The sequence below is a fragment of the Athene cunicularia genome (assembly GCF_003259725.1).
Source record: "Athene cunicularia isolate RWA chromosome 10 unlocalized genomic scaffold, athCun1 chr10_part1, whole genome shotgun sequence".
NCBI classification, from domain to species: Eukaryota; Metazoa; Chordata; class Aves; order Strigiformes; family Strigidae; genus Athene; species Athene cunicularia.
This window is the reverse complement of record NW_020799112.1, coordinates 5,927,992-5,952,753: the sequence shown is the minus strand read 5'-3', so window position 1 is coordinate 5,952,753 and position 24,762 is coordinate 5,927,992. Positions and strand designations below refer to the sequence as shown.

Sequence of the window (24,762 nt, the reverse complement as noted above, 5' to 3'; positions counted from 1 at the left end):
CCTCATGCATCAGTAGAATTATCTATCCTTGACATCACAGGGATGTTAAAAGGGGAAATATAATATTTTTTCAAAGCCCAGAGAATATTTTCTAAAGATGTTATTATTCTCATTGTGTTGTATGCTCTATTTTGTCAATTTACTTATCACCACATGCCATTTTTCCAGGGGAAACAGTAGCTAGACAAAAACATGCACTGAGTTAATAAACACTAAATATTTTTAGTGATAAACACTAGACACAAAATCTAAAGCTTCTGCATTCTTAAGGCTGGTCAATAATCCTATACTTTGGGAACAACCGCACTGGAAGTGAGGCATGGTTTAGCACACTAGCTATTTAAAGCAGATTATGTATGTGGATCAGGAGTATTTAGATGTTGTAGATACTATTTCATCTCAAACTTTTTCAAAAATATGTTTCTAGCCATTTTTTACCAATAACTTCTAAACATCTAAACTAAATACATGCTGGCAGTAAAGCAGACAGTACTGCATTTTTTTCTGCAACCATCAAATTTTCTGGCACTGCTTGTAATAAGCTAATTGACTAAAACGCTACCAATTGAGTATTATACAAAGATTAAAAACACATACTAAGTTGGTCTTCCAGAAAACACACTCTTTCCTTGCTTGCCTGTTAGCACTGGGTAGTAACTGGCAAACATTGCAACTTTGCAGAGTGTAATCAAAGTAGCTGCAATCAACCATACTTTTCTGGAAACAATCTATATAAACAGATATGATATTAGGTGAGAAAAGAATCTAATGCAGTTCATAAAAACAGAGACATACTCCTATGCAAAACCTTCTAGCAACACCAAATTTCAATAGGATCATAGTGACTTAGTATAATTTGAAATAAACCCCCATACAAATCTTATATAATTCTTGCATTTGAGAGTACTATTTATGTTACATGGGTTTAATAAAAGCTTGAATAGTCAAAGAAAGGGCAACTGTTCCTATCAGTGCAATATTAATTATCATAATTTTTGTTATTTTTTTATAACTGTTTAAATATTGAATAAGCATATTGATTATTCAGAAGACCACAAAATATAACTCAATATTCTACTTTGTTTAAAAAGACACTGCATCCAAATATTTATTTTTTTAGCTTTAACACCAAAAATATTACTTTTTCCCCCGTATGTGTAGGGTTAACAGCATTTTAGAAGTAGAAAATGATGACTTGCCCTCAGAAAAGATCTCTGAAGATTTTCAATTTGAACTACAAAGCAAAAAAGGACCAAAAAAGGACCAAAATCAATGTATTATGAATATGAGAAGATGGCATTAAAGCTGTGCTAAAGCACAGAAAAGGTGATATCTGTGCACAAACTACTTACTTCTAGAATGCTTTTAGAAGATGTGATGTTATTGTCATTCCATGTTTTAGTGAAAATATCTGAGCAGTGGCTATCTTTCTGCTAAGTCTTCCTCAAACAAAAAGCTACATATACCTTCAGTGAGATGAGGCATTTCATCTCCTTGAAGGTAAATGCTACTGCCAACATGCTTTTTCCAGAAACTAAGAAATCAGGATTCATGACATCCAGCGTCTTTTGGATGGAAAGTAACCTCAAGTTAGTGTGGTAACTGTACAAGGAAACTTCATCACAATGATAAATATTATAATGGGATGTTTAGATAATTATATTCTACCACGCAACAAAATCACAACCAGTTGAAAAGGCCGTTTGATGGTCCTATAAACATCTTCATTCATTTGTACTGTATTGTTTTCCTACTGAGAACAAAAACTAAAAGCTTTTGTCATACTCTAAACTTACCCACCACCAGTGCCTCCGTTTTTGCTGAAATGTGTACGAGGCTCACTTGATGCCAGTTTAAGCAGTTCATTCCACTCCCGTTCCCATTCTTCTTCTGTATACACTAAACCTGACTATGAGAGAGAATTAAATTCCTTTACAATTATGCTGATACAAAATGCAAGCAGAATTCCGCAGTGGTATTTACGACTAACTTATTTTGAGCTTCATACATTATAAGGTTTAATGTCTTGGACCATTAATGGTTCAACATTTCTATTCAGGTGGAAGAATATTAACATTAAAAGAAGATCTAAACCACCAACTGTATACTGGATTATATTTATAGATGTGGGTCTGCTGGTGCCAACACAGTGCTCCATTATTGGAGATCCAGTTATTCATACCCATGTGAACTCTGCAACCATTGTTAGCATGCTTTACTGCCCATTTCTGCAGGTTTGCTTTCTTCCCCAGTATCTGGAATAACTATGAATGCCCTCCTTGGCGAACAGGACCTGCTTTCTGCCTGTGTTCAAGAGCAGAAAGGGTACATGAGTGCTTCGATGTCCCTGTGTTTTCAGGTAGCCTGAAGTAGCCGAGTCAGTCACAACTCAGCTGTTTTCTCACTGACTGCTGCCAACAAAAAGCCGATTACAAATAAGTCACAAGCATCTAAGCATGTTCACTTGATTGTATTCAGGATTACTCCTGAAATTAGATTTTCTAGTCATTGTTTAGGCACAGACATCTTCAGAAAGTGATACATGCTGAAGTACAGCTTTTAATCAACAGTCAAACTAAATCTAATGATTTTAGTTAAGAAACATCCACTCAGTATTTGGTCACAGCTCTAAGAATCCTATTTCACCCTTCTGGGGAAGCTTTCCTAAACGGGGTTTTCTTTCTTTTGTGGATTTCATCCACTCATTTTGTAATGCTTGTGATAGCTAAATTATACATTTAATTTTGCAGTCCAAAATTTTCTACAGGTTCCAAACTCATATTAGATGTTTGTAGACACAAAATTGTGCATATTTATGCCCACAAAGCTAGAAACATATTTGCATTCTGACACAAAATTTCTAAATACAAAGTATCTCTTTCCCTATGCAAAATGGAAGCACAGGAATTTGATAGCAATTAAAACTGTCACACCAAACTTCAGAAAAATCCTTTTGATGCTAGATGATATTAAAAAGAATGTCTTCAGGCCACTGCCGTGCGTAACCCCAGTGAGCAACTAAGCACCATGTAGCCACTTGCCTACTTCTCCCCACTCCCAGTGGGATGGGGAGGAGAATCTAAAATAAAAAAAAGTAAAAAACCCTAAAGCTCATGGGTTGAGATAAGAACAGTTTAAGAATTAAACTAAAATTATAATAACAGCAACAATAAAAAAATAACAACAACAATAATCATAGCAACAAAAAGGAATATAAGAAAGAGAGAGAACTAAAACCCAAGAAAAGACAAGTGATGCACAATGCAACTGCTCACCACCTGCTGACCGAGCAGCGATCCGCCCCTCCCGGCCAGCTCCCCCCATTTCTATACTGAGCGTGACGTTCTGTGGTACGAAATATCCCTATGGCTAGTTCAGATCAGCTGCTCCTGGCCATGCTCCTTCACAGCTTCTGGTACACCTGCTTGCTGGCAGAGCATGGGAAACTGAGAAATCCTTAACTTAGGATAAGCACTGCTTAGCAACAACTGAAACATCAGTGTGTTATCAACATTATTCTCACATTGAATCCAAAACATAGCACAGTACCAGCTACTAGGAAGAAAATTAACTCTATCCCAGCTGAAACCAGGACAGCCATACAGACCTCCTTATTCTGCTGGGTCTGTTGCCATCTCCATCTTCTCTTCAGTGCTTCCCTTTCAGCTCCACTTCTCATCATAGTATAGAGTGCTTTACGTAAAACAAGGTCCCGGTCATGAAATCCCCACATCCCTAAAGTAGCACAAGACAACATTCAGTTTTAAAGAAGCTATAGTGAAATAGAAAGAGTAAGTACTAATACAATTAATATTGCTCTATTTGCAAAAGAATCATAGCTTATACATCATCTAAGAGTCTCCTTGCCAAATAATTCACTCATTTTTTAAGGTTTCGCAAAGAAACAGTCAATATAGATAAGCTAATGAACAACAAGAGGGAATTCTAACAATGTTCAAACTTTGATTAAGGAATGACTAAAGGATTTGAGTTGTTTCAGTGTTTGCTTGCAGGCAACTTCAATATGCAATGAACAGGCTGGTTTTAGCTGTAGTTGCCAACAGAGCTTGCAGACACAAGAATGCTAATGACAACTGCAGGCACTTTTGTGAATCACAGATGATACCAACACCCAAAGGCCTCCAACTCTTCATCAGCATGACGGTAAATTTCCTTTGGCTTCAACATCCCAATAAAGAGACAAGCAGTCAAGATGATTGAAAGTCTAAAAATACAACCAGCCACAGGCTTTCAAGCTCATTTTAAGATAATAAAATGTCTTCATGTAGTTGAGAATAGAAACCTACAACAGGAGAGCAGAGCTCTCACCAAGACATGAGCCCATAGACAGCCACATTTCAGTTACCATATTGTGAGCTGCTGGCATTAAAAATGTTTATTTAAGACTTTGAAAGTTAAATATTCCAAACATTTGCTGCAAATAATATACAATTCCTCCTAATTAAAAATGAAGTGGACAAAGATAAAAGGAACCTTGGAAACAGCAAAAGCTCTTTTCTTACTAGTTCTTTCAAAAAGAAGAGTCTCTTCAAAATATTAAAAATCCCAGTGTTTTAAAAAGTCACCTTTTGGAGTTCTGCAGGTGGAAATTTTAGCAACTGTAACAAAAAATATATGTTACCTCATAATATGTTAGGATATGGAACGTATATGAAAGCCTTCCAGCTTCAGAGGTTTCTATTTATTTGATATGAAGAAAGGCTTCATAGATCTTGAATTAATGATTAATTAATCAATTGGAAGTCATTTTAATTCACCCCACTGTTTATGTTCCCATATATACAAGGAACCATCAAGAGATAATAGCTAAATATTGCATTCCTTAAGACAGCAAGAGAACTGTTCACCAAAAACCAGAGTATGAATGCAATTCCTCGCCCACAATGAAGACAATCCTGCAGAAGCATTTGGAATTTGCCTGTTCCAGAGCTGATAGGTTGGGCTCTGTAAGGAAAATGCAAATCACTGGTGTTTATGATACATGGATTTTGATACTGTTCCAATTATACTTCTTTTATAACCTGATACAACTTTTACCTTCCTCCCTCATGCATGCCTAAAGCAAACAATGCCTAAGTGAAATCTGAAGAATATATTGCTCCAGAACCAGGCTTTTAATTAAAGTCTTTGCATCTCTTTGTTTCTGAGCTTTTGCTGGGGATAGAGAAAAGTGGTAAATATTTTTGACAGAAGGTTTCCTATAAAGACTCTCCCTTACCTAAAGATGCAGCATGCAAGAGGCAGTTTCCATCACCTGTTGTAGCCAAGGGAAGAAGACGTTTGCAGCTTGTACACACTGTAGACCACCAATTTAGTCGTCCTGAAAAGAAAGCATCTATTAAAATGGTGCAGTGGATACTACAACAGGGTGCATACTGTGTACACACAGTGATGATGGATAATGTTGAAGGTTAATCATGAACATCCTTCCTGCCAAATAAACTTAAATGTGTCATAAGTGAAAACTGAATAGATTAGAAATAAGAGGCAGATTAACTATTCTCTAATTCTCTATTCTATTCTCTGGAATAAGAAGAGAGCACCTTAATTAATTTACATCTTCCATTCTCATATGCTGCATTCAGGAATGGATTTCCAAGGCGTTCATTGCCTAAATATCATTATGGGTCTTGATATCAGTCCCTGAACATAACTGACATTGGCCTCCCATACACAGATGACAGATTATGTTACATTAAGAAAGTCTCAAAAAAACAAAAGTAATATGTACGTGTTAATCAAGATATTTTACTGTTTGGTAAGTCTATTGTTTCAATCAGATGGATTGTTTCAACAGCTGACTCTCCTCTCATTTACCATAGTGTAAATCATGATTAGACCTACTAAAATCAACAGCTACACTACCAGAGAATTAAAATGAGACTAAATGCATAGCCCAAGGTACAGGATAGCATGTGGCTTTTCTCTTTGGGAACCTTTAAAGAACCACTTATCCATCACTGCTACATGAAGCATGTTTTACAGATTATAAAACAGAGATGGATTATTAGAAAGACTGACAAGAGATATTTGATGTATCTACATGAAGCAAATAAAGCCATGAAGAGTATCAGTGCCAAAGTCAACACTGGAAATACGTAGTTCTGGCACACAAGATGCCATGTGGCAGCTTACTGGAGTGTTAAAGTCTTGGTTAAATGGTCATGTGAAAATTTCCAATACAAAGAAAGAGATGTGACTAATTGTAGAACATCTTTGGGGATAAGGAAGAGGAGATGATTAATAATGATGAGTAGACCTGGCATATTTCCCAAGACTTTTGGAAGGTCTGTGGGTAATACACAATTGAATAATTGAATGAATAATGCAACAGGCAGCCTGTGGTGACTCCATTTCTTTCTTTGTCCTCTTCTGCAGACTTTTTCTCCCCTGATTTCTTTATTTGCAAGCTGAGAGGAAACAGCATCTATATATTTATACAGCCAGTCTTGCATTTAAGGTTAAATCTCCAAAACAGAAATAAGTTCAAGCACTGAAAATGCTTTTCTCCATTAATATGTTTTCATTATAAAATTACACTGAAGTTTATATGTAATGGCAGGTAATACATATTGTGCAAAAAAACAGTATAACAGTATTTTAACATGTGCCCCCAATTACTTGTTCTGAATACTAAGAACTATGTAATTAAATTTCAGTTTGTCAATAAGAGCTGAGAGTACTATATTGTAAAGATGCATAGCAGCTCAATAACTAAACATATTTGGTAATCCTCATATGATTTTAGCAGCTAGTTTGTAAATGCTCAACATCTCAGACTAGGCTGATTGATTTCTAAATTAAATATGCATTAAAGAAGCTTAATTTAAAACGCTATTGGACAGCCTTCAGGAAAGATAAATCTGAAATAACAAGTTACCATTTTTAGCAACTCCCGTGTCTGTAGGCTGTGAAGTAACAACTTGCCACCTGTTTTTTTGCAGAATGTTTTGGTGGTGGTATATTCAGTAATAAGTTATACCAAGCCGCTTCTTAAAGCACAGTTACAACATCTAAAACTGACAGACCTGAGGATTTAAGGGAATAATGAGTGGTATTGCTTTGCAGATTAACTAGCAGCTATTGGTAATAAATGTCAAAGTCTGGTGTTTATGAATCTTTTGAATAACAGAAGGTTTATATAAAGTGAACTGCTTTCAAGTAGATTATGCAAAAAACGTTTGTGGACTTGGTTAACATCACAAAGCTTATGGCTGACTAAAAAATTAGCAGAAATCGTTTACTTCTAACAGAAAAATGGTGCATTTTCATTTTTCAGATCTAGTGGTTGTAGTGGATGCCTTTAAGGAAACAACAGGAAAATGGAGCTTAAATGAAAATGGGAAACAGTTCTGCCTTAGGCTTATTTCTGTCTGCTTTGATCAGACAATATTTAGGGACAAACTGGACCCATTTCTCACTCTCTGTCCCTCTGTTGGTCTTCTACTTGATCTTGATTCTTTCTTTCTCAATATCAATTTAATCTTAAAAAACATAATTTCAAGAAATTTTTCTGTTGTTTTATAGCAAAAAAACTCTGAGAATTAATATAACCATTTTCTAATACATAAAAATTTGATCTTAATTTTAGATCAAGATTAGCAGCGCTATCCAGGTCTATGATCTCACAACACACAATCAGGGAGGCAGACATGAGCACACAATATTGCTCTTTCTTTGCATGACCGTTAAGACTTCAGGTGCAAACTCAAAAGGAATTTAACAGAATGTAGTATCCTCCATGGCTGAAGCAAGTCATCTATTTCTGTATTCTGATATTATCCTAGTCCTGCACTACGTTGGGTGTCTTAGACCACATAATACAAAGCATATATGGGCTCCCCTTGCTCCCTTATCTGCAGGGCCCAACAAGAATCGATCATTCCTAGACAGAACCAGATATATATCTTGTATTCCATGCAAAGAAGGTAAACTGAATCTCAGAGAAAGTTAATGCTGGAGTATTATTAATAGACACTAGAAAGGTTTAAGTGTTATTTTCATAAGCCTCCATATAGTATTACAAACCACAGATATATTGTTTCTTGCTGCAGGATTTATGGGAGAGAATTGCCAAAGAGAATTCTAGATAGTTTTATGACCTGAATAGCTCAAAAAGGCGGTAGCAGAGAACAGAGAATGCATTTCAAGTATTAACAGGGGCCAGGCTTGGTTTTCGATATCAGCCTCCGATGCCTTATACTCTGGTACTATACAATGTAAGAAAGCATTCAGTATGATGTCTCCTATGCAAAGCTCCATTAACAGCATAACCAAGAAGATAAAAATATGCAACAGAAATTATTCTAGTTCATGGCTATCCCATAAAGATGCTCATAGAAAGCTGCCCTCCAGTTTACTAATCCGTGATGAAGTATTCATTGCCCAAGCATGCACAAGGTTGGTGGTACACATACAAACCAACCAAATTCAAAACAAACCTGAGATTACGTAATACAAAAGAACCTTTATAGAAACTCTGCATAAATCCTTTGGTCCTTCTTCATTTTCTCCAGTGCAAGTTTTCTTTCTTCTGGTTAAAACTACTCATAAACTACATGGCTTTACAGATTTGGGATTTTTCTTGCAGAATTAACCACCAGAATGTTACAAGGACTTAGTGAACAGCAACTTAATCTAGCTCTCCTGACAGGGGAAAAGAACATGCTACAAAGGATGAGCCCCCTCTCAAGTACTTTATGATCAAGTGTGGTTGAAGTTTCACTGCAAAGCTAGATTACGTATCGCTACCTCCACAGCAGGCAGTCTCTTGCCTGCAATGCCACATGCATTTATTGGATTAAAAGTATGTCAGAATTCTTACAGAAAAAAAATGGAATACACGTTAAGGGAAAACAAAGAATGGTTAAAGAAGGGAAAAAGTGTGAAGTGTCATGTCACAGCTTGTACAATTTTACCTCAGATTGTGATCATCTTTTAATGCACTTCACTGTGTTATTAACAGTACTCTTTCATACAGCTAAGTAAACCAGTCCTAGGCCAACTCCTCAAAAACACTGACAGAGCAGACATCTCACTGAGGAAAACAAGTCAATCTGTGCACAGTGGGACTCAATGCCCAGTTTCCCGTGTTTGTTGTATGTGTGGCTGAAGGTGAGACTTCTTATGGCTTTTCTTTAATTTGTAGTTGGGCAACCTGGAGGTCTTTCCCATGTGGATTCTGCAGTGTTTAATAAATAATATTCACATTGCAAGTTTTTCTTCTGTGAAAATATTAAAAGTAAGCTAGCTGCTTATTTTAATGAAACTTGTAAAAGCTTACTCACAAATATGTTTTAAATTGACAGTTAAATTAAAAAAATAAACAGTGCTATGTATTTAGACAGCTTGATGACACAAGCTCAGTTTCCTTAAGAAACTAGGCTAAAACCAGCCTTTTTTTTATTTCTCCAGCACATCATATTTCTAGAAATCCAACTATCATCCATCCCCCAAGATGAGCACGTCACAAAAGTAGTATTTTCAACTTCCAAAGCAAGTCTAACTCTGGACACGCCATATATTCCCAAAAGAATGGATCACCCTAAACACTCACTAACTCCCGTCTGGACTCCAACAGCAAGAACAGCTCTGGGATGTGCATAGGACTGACTTGCTAAGTCAACAGAGAATTACTGAGCCCACACAGAGCAGTCAGGCAATAAGCAATAGGTGCAGGAACCTTAAATCCAGATTTCAACAGAGGTACTTCTACACTTTACATGTTTCTTACATGACTAGCTAAGAGAATGTATTTGTTTATGTTTAGGTTTAGTCCCTTCATACAATAAATGTGTACTTGCAAGTATTGAAGTGAAGAAAATCACAAGAACAGATTTTGTACATGGACTCATAGTAATCATTTGGTGGCTGCTTACTTTTTAAAGTGAATGAATAAAGCATTTACCAATACTTTTCTGTACTTCAAATAAAGGACCTTCTTGTAGGAGCTCTCTCTTTTAGTCTAGATGATGAAATCAGCTTCACAGTAGCATCTGCAAGGCTATTCAGATTTACTGATGTCCTTGAAATGTAATGTTGAGCTGTGCATGTAGAAATAAGTAAAACCGAGCAATCAAGTAAATGCTTCTCTTTTAGCCTGATGCATAAGCAACACAGATTCTGTCACAGAAGCTACTGACCAGAATGCAAATCAAAGATCATAAAATAAGATTGCACAGCGATATATGACTAGGCCTAACTGGCTGCTGCTAACTGATGCTGACTTCAGTTACTTGCAGGTAACTGCAGATCCATTATTACCGGTTTTCTTAATTTGTTTCTTTCATAACCTGAGAGAGTCTGTTTTCTATGACATTACTGCATTTCATCCTACTCTGTGATACCATATTTGTCATTCACATTAGAACTGAATTCGACAAGCATGCATTGCAAAGCCTGGAAACCAGAAATTAATACAGTTCTCTTGTAACTATACTGGTTGCTATCCAGCACCCTGCATACACTGTTTCTACGAGCTGAAAAGGCATCAATTTTTCGTCAAAAAAGCTTAATTGTAACAGTTTGAAAACAAACATTTAGAGAAATCTGGTGGATTTGGTTTTGGGGATGTGAAACCCAGGCTTAAACATCATATTACTGTTCATTTTGCCTGTAGCTGTACAAAATGCTTCACAGAAAACACAGATCTGAGCACAGAAAGTGTAGGAAAGCAATATTCTTGAAGGTTCATAGAGTTTACTTTTTTTAACTTTTATATGGAATAATATTTCAGTACTGCAGTAGGAACTTTTTCCCTTTCATTAAAAATACTGTTAGATCAGCCATTCTTCTGCCTATACTATTATTTTTTGAACTCACTGGTACAGCAGAAGTTGTTTTCATAATATCTCTCTTTGTATCAGCCTACACAATAATGATACACATGGGAACATGTGTATATAATGAAAATCAATTTGCTGCAGCAAAATATTTAGAATTATAAAATTCCTTTCACACAGATTTCATTTAATATTACCAGTATCTGAGCCATCCTCTGTTGAAGAACCACACTGATTACTGCACGAGCACCCAGAGATCAGTCTGCACATGACTTACAAGCTGACCTCGTTCCAATTCAGGCAATAATGAACAGCTGAGTTTAAGTGATGCACAAAATCCCAAAATGCTTTTATGAATGTGGTGAATTCCATCCTCTAAGAGAAATATTCAGAAAGCAATCACACAAGAGTAAGGGATACATTGCAGCAGCAGGGAGTAAGTAAATCATACTGCCTTTATCTGGGCCTTTATAATATCACACAGCATTTCTGAGTAAATCAGGAATTTTGCTCTGAGTTTCTATACAGGCAGGATGTAGCCTGAACATCCTTTCACATATAGATGTTATGGTAGCAAGTGCCTAAGCATATAAAAAGGGAATATAAAAACCTTACAGGCTTTTATAGACACCCAGCTCATACAGCTACTTCAGACAACACGTGTGACAATCTGTTAATAGTAATTTTACTCTCCCAATCTATGCTTTGTGAGTAGTAACCTGACCCATGTTCCTAGGAAAGTTTCTCCCCCTTTTGTCTAATCAGCTTTCCCCACTGTCATTTCTCTTGGAACTCAAGCCCTTAAAGCCAAGCACACACCTCTCTCTTTCCCTTTAACAGTCTCTCCAACCTCAGCTGGGCCCTGCTGGGAGAGACAATAAAATGTCTAATGTTAAGTAACTTCCCTATTAATTCACTCTCTTTCAGACAATATGTGTAACATAGGCAAGAAATAAAAGGAAACGGAATATCTTTATGTCTTAAATAGAGACAAAAGGTCAGTTTACATGAAGTCTTACATGATTTTCTTAAACATTGACTGTTTGATGTTTTAAACTTATTTGAACCAAAGAACTGCTTCCCAGGAAGTTCCAGTTTATTTGAATTAAATGCTCACATAATAAACTAAGTCTACACAGGCTACAAGAATACATGTGGTCAAAACCACAAGCACTTCAAATGGTCAAAACGCTCTCCTTTCCAGGACACAAGAGGTTCTGGGGAGGAAGGGACTTCAGTGTGAGTCAAGTTACTGCCCTAATTAAAGGAACGTGAAGAAAAGAATAAATAATTTATTCTAATTTGCAGAAAGATTTGAGAGAGGAATGCTAAGAAGCAGCAAATGCAGTAGTTTCTGCAGCCCTATTTCAAGTTCAAAGCCAGCCAGCTCTGTATTAATTAAAAGATGACAGCTCTAAATTCACATGTTCCCTGATTTTAAGGTCAGAAAACCACTGTGATGCTCTAGTTTGTACTCTTGCAGTAACTGAATCTAAAGCCTGTAATTGCACTGAAGCGGATAGGTCAACAATGATACTGTAGCAAGGCATCTGATGGCCCTATGGAATTTGGAGTGTTTGGCAGAGCTGCCAAACTGAGCCATCCTGTTTTTTCCCTGTCTTCCCTTGTCTTAGCTGGTTCCTAGAGAAATCAGATGTATATTCTTGATAGGATACTGACAGTTTTCATACTCCATAGTCACCTGGTAAGCATTTCTGCATTATTTTATACTGCTGTTTTTTCCAGAAGAAGGCCTTCTGAATACTCTGAGTCTGTGGCGCTTTTTTTCCTTCTGAAGTATTTACTGCTTGATGCTATTATGTAAGTATGTCTTGCTTTTCAAACACCAAAGCCAAAAGAAGAGCACATGACAATACATGGTAAATATCGTGTGATACCTGATTAGCAGAGGTCCTGCCTGAATACTATGATGCAGTACCCTGATCAGTAACAAGCAACAGTTAACCAGTTTGAACACACACAGTATGACTATGCACAGAGTTTTAAGAATGAATTCTCAATCTGAATACATAGTGTTACACAAGCCAGTACAGCAATCAACAGAGAAAAGCAACTGACTATTCAATATGCCACAGGCAGTCATAAAATCTGATTTTAGAACTCCTTTATATCACCAGAGTTGGGCATTTCACACTATATAGCTGTGTTAATTTCACGGTCCATTAATACACTTGCTATTTCATAAGGCACTGATACTAATTTTAAACATAACACTCCATGTCTTTCAAAACTGACTTAAAACTTCAAACTACTAATAAACATGAACCAAAATTAATTTTAAATTTCATCAATACATAAAATACACATGTAAAAGGGTATTTTCTCAAGCTGCAACAGAACTTCCTTTTTTAGTCATTGAAATGTAATTTCTCATGAAAACTGGAAGTACCAATCCCCTCCAACCACCCAGACTTCTCTATGTCCTTCTCTACTGCATGACTTCCCCATCAGTTCTCCTTTCCTTCCTCCCTTTTTTATTTCAGTTAATAAAAATTTCAGTTTTATTAACTGAATTTGACAGTTTTCCTTATAATGTTTTAAAAGAAACAGAGGATCACTCTCTGGCATTTATTTCCCATGCAGGATGCACAAGCTCCAGAATGAAGCATGATTACAAATGTCAACCAAAATGTCAAGATTGCCCAGCTGCTGACATCCGAAGTATTTACCCACCTGCTTGCTCCAAAGCAACCATTGTTGCCTGCTCAATTAAGTCACGTTCAATGAAGCTTCTGAAATCTTCACTGTACACGCTAAGGTCTGGTAGTTGGAATGTGTAGATGGGCATCTCCAAAGGAAACTGTTCGTTGCTGCACTCATTTGCTACATGTGATCGAGCAAGGGAGACTATGGCTGAGCTGGCATGAGAAATACCTCTGGAAAGACGCTTTTCTGTAGAAAAAACAGAGAGATATTATAGCCTGTAAGACTACATGAAAGACCAATCAACACCAAGTCTGGTGAATAGCTGTTTATTTCACTTATGAATTTACTCCCCTGCTTTTTGGTCACCTGTTTTGGGTTATTTCCCCATGGTAAAAGATTGCTTAGTTCTTACTATGGATCCCTATGTCAAGTCTGAAGAATTTCACTCTCCCTCTAGGAAAACAGATAAACACTAGAAGTAATGAGACAAGTATTTCTGTAAAACTGTTTTTGAATGTATCTTAAGTTTCCAAAGATGCACTGGAAGAAACATTTACTGGCAGACAGATGATAATGTCAATTAATGTTTTGAACTCTTAATTTAAGATTACTTCTTGTGAACAAAAAAATCCATCATTGCACAATCACTTCATATCCAATGTGCCATACTGTTTTAATATCAGAACAATGTACCTGAAAGCAATTTTCACATCATTATGCTGAATTTAAGACAAACTCAGTTTTTATGCATATGTGTTTTTTAAAATCCAAAAAACAAGGAATAGTTCAAAAAGAATGATGAAGTTAACAAGCCTGGTACAAAAGAATGCATTATTTTATCAAAACAATTATGAGCTAATATCTTATAATTTATTGAATTTTTCCATGGACAACTGCTATATAAGAAGCAGTAAAGGGTCATCTAACCAAAATCAGCATTAGAATGTTAAGAAATGCCCAAAATATGACATATCGTATCATTTCACTTTACTATATGGTATCGGTTCTGGTATCAGCAAATGTGTAACAGAAATACTCAAGTGCTTAAATCATGAATCATTCAATAAAAACTGATAAACCTTCCCTCTGTTTAGTTTCTGCCTTGTACATGTGTTTACATTTTTAAAAACTGAAATGAACATTTTGTAGATGCTTAAAATCTATGTTCATGAAATGTTACTAGTCTCTCTCTGAAGTTTAACATTCAGCATAAAGTCTCTTTCTGCATCTGAGAAGTGGCACTCCTTAAACCACAGTCCCACAGCCTTTCTGTGCTTTAAGCACTGACCTCAGGTCTTCTACTGAGTTGTGCTCTCTCTAGCCATCCCCCCACAATGGGAATTATCTTAAATTAATACTAGAAGGTGACCTGGGCATTTTACCGAGTTTTATTATTGAGTTGACACCAGGTTATGGAGTTTCTTACACTTTTGAACATGCAGAAAACTTCCTGGTGGGATTTACAGGGAATTACCCTGGTGGGTACTTTATCCTACTGGAAGCTTTTGTAAAGAACTATCTGGTGCAGCTTCACTTCTGTAGCTTGATAAATACTACCATAAATTTGTGTTTAGTGATCAACTCTCAAACATGTACAATGCTATATGAAAATAAAAGATGCTCCTGTACTTCTGTGCCTTCAGAAATTAACAAAGAAACTTACTTAAATGCCTTATCCCTTAAGCTAATAGTGTTTTTAAAACATCTCAAACTGACTAAAGTTTATTAAAGAATTATTTTTCCTGCAGTTTGTGAACTTTTGTTTCTTTAATGGATCAAAGTTGTTCTAATTATATGAGTTAAACCGCACTCCCTAAAATATCCCAGTATTTTGAGGGGAGGGGCAGAAGGTTTGATTACATTTCCATTTCATTCTGCTCCCTGTACATATCACAGTTAAATCACTTTTAAACAAGGGAACTGAAGTATAGGATAGCATCTCTGTTTGACAACCCCTTGGTACCACTCCTTCCCCGCTTCCCACCACAGTCCAGCCCTCACCTGTTGGCTGCCATCCTCCACTCCAAGTACTTGGTCCATAACAGGACCCTCCTCTCCCTTCAGTGCTCCTCCCTGAACATCCTCCTCACTCCAGTTTCACATTTCAGTCAGAGATGCGCTCTGATCATGAAGTCATCAGTTATGCATTGAATTGGTAGGAAAGTCCAGACATTAAAGCCAGGCTTACACCCACTAAAATATCAAATGGCCATTTCAGTGTAAACTGGGCAGTTTAATAACATGGAATTTTAGAGTGAGCTATATCCTTATGAGGATGAAGTGACACAGTTTTATCAACTAGTGTGCTACTCTTCCTCCATTTATTTGTACTCAGAGCTTTTAAGGAATCATAAGAAGCACTACAGTTCCTTTTTTACCAATAGAAGTTACCAATTTTAAAAAAGCTTTACTGACACTCCTAAGTACTGATGCCATTTCCTATTTAGTAAGAGGGAAGAGCCAGCAAGGGAAGACTTTATGTTCCTTTAATGATTACATAGAAAGCTATCACCAAGCTGACCTATTTGACAAGCTGTCAGACCTATAGATTCATTTTGATGCAAACTACAGTTACTTGATAAATTAATATATATTTTTTAAAAAGGCATTCCAACAGTCTGAGACAGATAGAGATCTGAAATAAAACCTATAAGAGGTCTGCAGACAAAGTAAATTCTAATGCTTATCATCCTGTACTGGAAATCATCTGCTAGAAGTAGTTGACTCATTTTTCTTAAGGTTTCAATTTCTATTTGGCAGGGGATAGGAGGTCGCCCGTTCTTCTGTGGAACCATAAAAGAACAGAATTGTAAAGCTGAAAGTTATTAATAGATTTCATACAGCCTAATCACATACGGTGAATAAGAATGCAAAGATTGAATTATGGATTTTTTTAACCTTTTTTGGGTCTCAATAAGCACAGAAAACTACATACAATAGTTGTGGCACCCTCTAATTAATTACATTTATAAATACCACAGGAGTGCTTGGGGACTACATATTTTTGTACTTTAATCTCACATTAAAAAAAAACAACTTGCAGATCTGAGGCAAAATTCATGTCAAATGAAATACATGAAACGTAGGGTCCAGCAGCAGCTCTGCGAATCCCATCACAATGACACAGTTCACAGGCTGATGGCAAATGACTTCCTGCAGACAAGCCCAACTTGCAAGCAGACAAACTAGAAAGCGGCTTGTCCACAAAAGCCCTGGAGAAGAGCTCTTACCTTGAGCAATGTCATCCTGCCTTTGCAGGCAGGGCCGCTCAGCCTTCGTCACCTGGGGAGGCTGCTCTGGCTCCTGCTGCTTGTAGTACTTGCCCTCGTTGAACACCTGTGGCAGGTTGGCCGTGTGTACCTGCCGGAGCTGCTCATAGTCATTCAAAGCTGCTGTCAAGTCCCAATTTTTGCCTGTCAAATAGCAAAAGTACATTCTGCTCACATCTGTATGTGACCAGATTGATAACCTGGAAACCATCTTCATATGCACTTAAAATAGAAACTTAAACAGACAAATCACTGTCACTTAAAACATCAGCAAGGAAACAGGATCTTTGGATAAAACATTTTACAACCACTCCTCACTCAACAAAAATTCAAAGTTGATAAACATCTTAAAAATACACAGCAAATGGACAAAGAAATCTTTTTATTTCTCTTTTAAAAATTATAATTTAGTTTTCTTTACATCATAATTGGAGAAGTCCTCAGGAAAGCTCTTGCCCAACCTCCCGCTCAAAGCAGGGTCAGCTATAAGATCAGACTAGATGATCAGGGCTTTATTCAGTTTGGTTTTTAAAACACTCAGGATAGACACTGTACAACCTCTCTGAGCAAACTGTTCCCACATTTGACTGTCTTCATGAGACCTATGTCCACTCTGAACCTCTCTTGTTTCAACTTATACCCACTGCCCCTTGTTCTCCTGCCACACGCCACTGTGAAGAGCCCAGCTCTTGACTCCTTCATGACCTTCTTACTAGCACTGGAAGGCTGCTGTTAGATCCCCTCAAAGCCTCCCCATTTCCAGCCTGAACAAGCGCCACTCCCTCAGTGTCTCCTCACAGGACTTGTGCTTCACCGCCAACAACCTTTGTGGCCTTCCCCTGAGCTCAGTCCAATTTATAGATGTCTTCCTTGGACTGGGGGTGGGGGGCAAAATTATACACTGTGTTATACATTTCTAAGAAGTTCTGAGTAGAGAGGTATGAATGGCTTCCCTCAATCCACGGGCTACGGTTCTGTTGATATAACTCAGCATATTGCTGGCCTTTCTAGCTGTCAGGGCACACAGCTGGTTCATGTGCAGCTTGCTGGCTACCAAGACCTCCAGGTCTTTCTCTGCCAAGCTGCCCCCCAGCCTATCCCACTGCTGGGGGTTCTTCCTTTGCAGGGGCAGAACTCCAGTGTTTATCCTTGTTCGATTGTATTAGGTTCCTGTTGGTCAGTTCCCTCGCTCTGTCTAGGTTTCCCTGAAGGGCCGTTCTGCCTTTGAAGACATCAACTGGTCCCCCCAGTTAGTGTCATCTGCAAACTTGATATTGCCTCACTGATGAAGACTTTAAACGAGTATAGACCCCTGAGGTACAGCATGTGTCACCAGCTTCCAGCTAGAAAGCTGTCCATTAACCACCACCCTCTGAGCTTGATCAACAAAACAGTTATTTGCCCATCTAGTTATCCACCCACCCAGAATGTAAAATCTTAACTTGAATATAGCAATACTGTGGGAAACAGTGTCAAAACCTGCTAACGTTGAGGTAAAAATGATCTACTCTCATCTACAAATCCAGACATTTTATTATACAAGGCAATCAATGCCAGGACTGCTCGGATTCTGATCAAATGGTTCCAGCAACTGGCAATTTAAGAAGAACACTAAATCCCACATAATTTAACATAATGAGAGGCAGTAATAATTCACATCTGTACAGTTGTATTAATAATAAATAATAATTAGCAGCAATGATGGAAAGACATGACTGTTATAGCACAAAAGAATGAGAAACTTTCTTATCTTTCTATTCGCAGAGCAGCGAGAATGCAAAATATTTCAGGTCCCTTTATCTTATACATCAGAGAGGACTTGCTCTCTCAGAGATTTTAAAAGTCTTTCAGAAAGCAGATAATATAGCACAGTGTTTTGTAACAAAACATGCGGTGAGAGGATTCAGTGTGGTTCCATGTCTGTGTGAGCTGCTCACGAAACCTGCCAACACAGAAAAGATTTGCTTTCAAGCTCTCACTTCATCATATTGCTATGATCAACGATAACAGAATGCAAGCTAATATCTAGACATAAAGAAATCTGCTTAGTACAGGTGGTGAAATGGTACTTGTCACTCTCTAAAAATAATAATGAAAAAAATGTTAAGATGTTTGTATGTTATTTTCAAATCACTCCTGCTAAATTAAAATACATAGACATCCTAGCATTCTCCAAGTGCTTGGCTTTAACTGGAAAATTACAAATATTTAATAGCAAGAAAAAAGACCCCACTAATTAGATGAAACTTTCACAGCATTCCGTGAGCACTTTTTCTGGGAATTCAAAAGTAACCTGATTCTGACTAATACATGATTTATTACATCATAAAAGGTTGTCACTTTATGTTCTTTGAGAAGCTACATTACTTGAGTAGCAGTTAAAAATAACTTATTTGCTTACAAAAAGGAGAATAAGCTAAAAATAGTACAAAGCAGTTTTATGCAGATAGAAGAGTCATTTACTACTTCTGTGAAAATAAAAACCTAACTGAAGTAGGAAAAAACCTGCATAAACAGCTGTTACCTACAGGGTTGAGCTAAAGTCTTTCAGTTTTGAAGTACTAAACAAAACTGGGAAGGAGAATCAGTATTACCAAGTAGGAATGTTATATACATCCACCATATATAATGATTCCATATCACTGACATGTTATGCTGTAATCCTCTATTAGAAAGCCTGGATGACAAAATGTAAATTCAGTGAAAATTGTCAAGAGATCCTAGAACAAGTACTTGAGTTATTGCCAGCATTTTTTTTCTAAAAATCCCATGCAGATTCAATGGCTATAATCCTGTCAGGGTTCTGCTCTAACTATATATATCGTCTGAATCAAGTTGCTCAACCCAAACATGGAAGAATCACCATTGTGTTCCCAAGACTGACATATCATGTATCAGTGTTTGGAGTACAGCTTGCTTTTCTTTAGTCCTGCTTTTAAGAGGCACGTACAAGGTGTTTTCTACATCTTCTCAGCCATGAGGACAATAAAATAAAACCTTTTTTTAAAAATGGAAAAGTGACAATAATGTAATTCTAGGAAATGTACATTTAAACAAACAGTATTATTGAAGTATTGGCAATGCTACAAGTCCAGCACTACATGACTCTGAGCAGCAACCTGGGTTTATTCAGTACAGATCCTGGAGTAACAGTCCTGTATTAACAGAACACAGAGAGCATTCCTCTAGTGTCAAGGCATTCCTTACAGGTCACCTGCTCAAGATATTATCATGTTCAAGTTCTGAAATAAAATCACCATGCATGTGCTGCGTGACAGGGCTTTAACATATGTAATGGGAGAGCAGAAAATCAGCAGACTAACAGAAATCTCACTGTGCGTAGTTTTAAGCCAAACGCAATCAGATAAAAGCTCTATCATAAAATTACAGTCAGCCTTCAGAAACTAGGCTCACAGTGCGTTGCATTTAAAACGAAATTTCATAGTGATCCTTGAGTTACAGTCCACAGTACAATGTAGCAACTGAACATCCAAGACACTCTTAAAACCATACCTAAAGTAAAATTTCTACATGTAAATGTATCTTACATAGAAATATTTTATTTTCAAATCTCTCCATCTCCCTGGAGTTGTCACCATTTCCTAACAAAAGCACCAATTCAGCACCAAAGCCTTGAACTTCAGAGAACCAACACAAGAAATGATTATTGGACTCACTTTCCCCAAATTTGCTGGAGCCTCCAAGCATCAGAATGTAAGAAGAAAATTCAACCAAACTAGAGAACATATTAAGTGCCCTTTCATCCCCATGAAACAGTGTTTTTGAGTATTAGCCACCCTAACTGAGTAGCATAAGTGTTTTCAGCTGCTCTTGGTACTGGAAACATGTAAACTTGCCTCCTTTGCCATGCCTTCCGCTCATTTTGGTTTATATTTTCACATGTAAATCTAAGTGACAGACCTTTTGTTCTTCCCATGGGAATTCTCAGTTTGGGAGGATTAAAGAAGAAGATTCATAAGCCATAATAGAGGAAACTGCAGGCAGCAAAGAGAATTAGGGGAAAGAAAGAAAGGAAAAAACCAGAGGCATTTATAAAAGATACTGTGTGAAGAAATACAAATAAGTACAAACATTTAATGCAGCGTAAAATAAATTAAAAAAAAAGGTAAGCAGATCTAATAAAAAATGTGATGTGATCTGCAGCACAGAAATGGACAGCAAAAGCAATGCACAAGCTGGGAACAAATCAGAAAGGTCATTAAACTCAGATGTCCAGAGCAGATGCTCTAAACAAGGATTTCTAGCAGTGTGACATGGCAGGTGAGAAAGTTTCAGCTCTAAGTTACTGAAGAAACTAGTGGGGCTTATGATTGTGGAGATGAACAGAGCTAACTCTGCCTAGCTCTCCTCCTTTACACTTTGCATACCAAAAACTTTTGAATTTCTAAACTAAGTTTTGAAAGAAGAAAAAAAACCTGAGGTATGCTCAGGGTCAGCAACAACAAAAGTAAATTCATATAACATTGAAATCAAATATATCTCCGCCAGTGCTTCATGGGGTAATCTTTCAGTCTTGCTACTTGTCCAACAAGTTTCAGCAGCCTTCTGGTTTGAAGCAGACTGCATGCAGTCCCTCTGGGTCCCTAGGAAAAGACTTAGTCTTTCTATTATCTAAATTCTGTTTGTATGTTCCCTGTTCTTCTCTGAAATCTCCTAGTCCCTGCTTCTCACACAAGTCCCTGCCTTGACAATTAAAGGAAATAAAAAAGATATGACATCTCCTGCACATGCTCTCAACAGAAAGGAACAATCTTTCCTATCCCACAGAGGTTACACCTGATATAGGCACAGGCATGCCCTCCCATCACAAGGCTGAAGGAGAAGCAACAGGTCATTCATATATTTTGCACAGTTTCATCAACTAAATTAAGTCAAGTAAGACTTTTTGTTGCAATCTGACAGACAAAATCAACACAAGACTGTATTTTAGATTGTCTGCTTTTTTTTTTTTTACCGTTACTTATCTGATGCACCCTACTGTCCACTGACTGCTTCTTTATTTATATGACATATCACTGTATTTAAAAAGGTATTTCACAGGTGTAACAACGTTATTTCAGTACACACAATCACATCAGATGACGTCACTGGTAGCAGCAGCACATCAGTTAGTAGCAACTGAATTGCTCCAGAGCCGCACTGACACAGTGGGTTTACATGAAAGGCTTTGAGTTTCTAACGGCCAGAGAACAAGTCAGCAAAAGCTGGAGCAGCACAAAGCTGGTTAGAAAACACAGGTAGTGAATCATGATCAGGATGCAGGAATCAAATGAATTCACTAGCTCATCAGAAAGAATACTCTTACTGAACAATTATTTCCAGAACAGCTGCATGTGCTATATGAGTCAGCAGGTGTAAAATTTAACAGGACTAAAAGGCCTGTGCTTTAAAACCAAGTGTTCCTAGTGTGGAGGAAAAACAACAAAACAAAAAAGTGCAGCTGAGCAAGGAATGGTGACTAAGGGCTGCTACTGACAGTAGTATCTGTATAGTGCAGAGATATCAGGCATCTACATAAAAGCAAAAAATAAATTAGTTACACAATTAATTTTCTGTCCCAAATAATAGTTGCTTGAATAACAACAGGAGCCTGAAGAAAAAAACAAGACTTAGATAAAACAATATATAATTTAAGATGCCACCTATCAATTTTTGCCTTACCACCTCAAACTGGATTAGTAAAGGGTTCAAAAAAAGATGCTGAAGAACAGCAAGAGTAGGACTGACCTCAGAAGCATTCATAGAATCACAGAATTGTAGAATAGTTTGGGTTGAAAGGGACCTTAGAGATCATCCAGTGCCACCCCCCTGCCCCAGGCAGGGACACCTTCCACTAGCCCAGGTTGCCCAAAGCCCCGTCCAACCTGGCCTTGAACCCTGCCAGGGAGGGGGCAGCCACAGCTCCTCTGGGCAACTTGTGACAGTGCCTTATCACCCTCACAGGGAAGAATTTCTTCCATATATCTAATCTCTTCCAGTTTTTTAAACTGTTATTCCTTGTCCTACCCCTACATCCCTGATAAAGAGTCCCTCCGATTCTTTCCTGTAGCCCCCTTTAAGTACTGGGAGGCTGCTAGAAGATCTCCCAGAGCCTTCTCTTCTCCAGCTGAACGCCCCCAACTCTCTCAGCCTGTCCTCACAGGGGAGGTGCTCCAGCCCCTGATCACCTCTTGAGCAGGTCTGTGTCCTTCTCATGTTTGGGCCCCAGAGCTGGACCCAGAACTGCAGGTGGGGTCTCACAAGAGCAGAGCAGAGGAGGAGAATCCCCTCCCTGTACCTGCTGGCCACACTTCTCTTGATGCTGCCCAGGATACCGTTGGCTTTCTGGGCTGTGAGCGCACATTGCTGGCTCACAGTCAGTTTTCCATCCACTGATACCCCCAAGTCCTTCTCCTTGGGGCTGTTCCCAATCCACTCCTCACCCAGCCTGTACTTATGCTTGGGATTGCCCTGACCCATGGGCAGGACTTGGCCTTGCACTTGGCCTTGTTGACCTTCAGGAGGCTTGCATGATCCCACCTTTCCAGCCTGTCCAGGTCCCTCTGGATGGCACATCCCTTCCCTCCAGCATGTGACTGCACCACACAGCTCGGTGTCGTTGGTGAACTTGCTGAGGGTGACTCGATCCCACTGTCTGTGTCCCCAGAAAAGATGTTAAACAGCGCCGGTCCGAACACCAACCCCTGAGGACGCCACTTGTCACTGCTCTCCACTTGGACATCGAGCTGCTGACCACAACTCTCTGAGTGTGACCATCCAGCTAATTCCTTATCCAACGAGCTGTCCATCCATCAAATCCATGTCTCTCCAGTTTAGAGACAAGGATGTGGTACAGGACAGTGTACAGGTAAATACAGGACAGTGTTCAGGTAAATGACATCAGTTGCTCTTCCCTCATCCACCAGCGCTGTAACCTTGTCATAGGTGGCCACCAGGGACAACATAAAAGCACCAACAGTAGAAGAAAGGGGCAGGGGATGAGAACCAAGTGCCCAGTGCCAGGGCTTTCTGCGGCAGGTTCACTGGACTCCAAATCCCAGGCTAGAAAGAAGTTGAGAAGGAGGCAGTGATCAAGAGCATTCTCTATGCAAGAGTACTACTGCAGGATCCACAAAGAGCATATTCTCACCTTGGCACACTGCTCTTTGGGCATCACATGTTTAGTGAACACTGGGGAAAGCTGTTTGCTATTAAACCCAGCTTTTGAGGGAGGGGAAGGCTGAGGTGACCTCATTAGGACAGACCACACTGTGATCAGAGAAGATACCTCATTCCTTCACCTTACCCACCTCCTCCACCTTGCCTTCTTGTCCTTCTGAAGTTGTGGACACCATTCTCTCCTTAGAAAACCCGTGATAAAAGAAACTGAAAACAAGACCTAAATTTTTATATTTAGCTGTGACTACTACTATTTTCCTCTTGAAGTACACTAGCAAAAAAACTAGCCCACAGACATGACTGGGAATTAGACGGACAAACTAAGCATACCGAGGCAATAGGTTAGTGAGAACTTTAGAGCAAAGCACTGTGATTATTTTCCTCAGACTCTGCAGCAAGAAAATTGCATGCATGCCAATGAAGAGGTCAAACCAAACCAGAGTAAAATTCACAGGACAAGAAATATTCCTGTAGCTGTATTTTTGCATATCTGTTTCTGTTCCAAGCTGCATGTGGGCTCCATCATGCACCACACTGGATCCATGCACTATGTACATACAGGTGGTACAGCACTGTAACAAACATGAAATATTTACATAATTACTTTTTCCTGAGTGGAACCAGAAATGCTGTACTATCAGACAGCCAAGGGGTTTTTTGCCTGGTTATTATTTTAAAATATTCCCACTTTGTTGTGTTTTAAACAAAATAATACCTCACACAGTTTGGGGTTTTTTTTTTAAATGAAACAATACAAGTGTAGAGTGCTCTCTATTGCAAGCTCTCTTGGAAAAGTTTCAGAGTGACCTCTTGAAAAAGTCCCAATTTCTTTCTTTCAATATGTA

The 24,762-nt window shown here is 38.2% G+C and overlaps 1 protein-coding gene across 3 annotated transcripts in view; it reads right to left on the bottom strand.

Moving 5' to 3' along the window:
- Window positions 1-24,762, bottom strand: part of OTUD7A (OTU deubiquitinase 7A) — a 99,932-nt gene that overhangs the window by 15,578 nt on the left and 59,592 nt on the right. For all 3 annotated transcript variants that reach the window (XM_026856369.1, XM_026856371.1, XM_026856370.1), the window contains 5 exons: window positions 16,700-16,882; window positions 13,497-13,715; window positions 5,240-5,341; window positions 3,608-3,735; window positions 1,797-1,909 (listed from right to left, as the gene is read on the bottom strand). In XM_026856369.1, coding sequence (XP_026712170.1) covers window positions 1,797-1,909; window positions 3,608-3,735; window positions 5,240-5,341; window positions 13,497-13,715; window positions 16,700-16,882 — 745 coding nt within the window. The remainder of the gene's footprint in view (window positions 1-1,796; window positions 1,910-3,607; window positions 3,736-5,239; window positions 5,342-13,496; window positions 13,716-16,699; window positions 16,883-24,762) is intronic.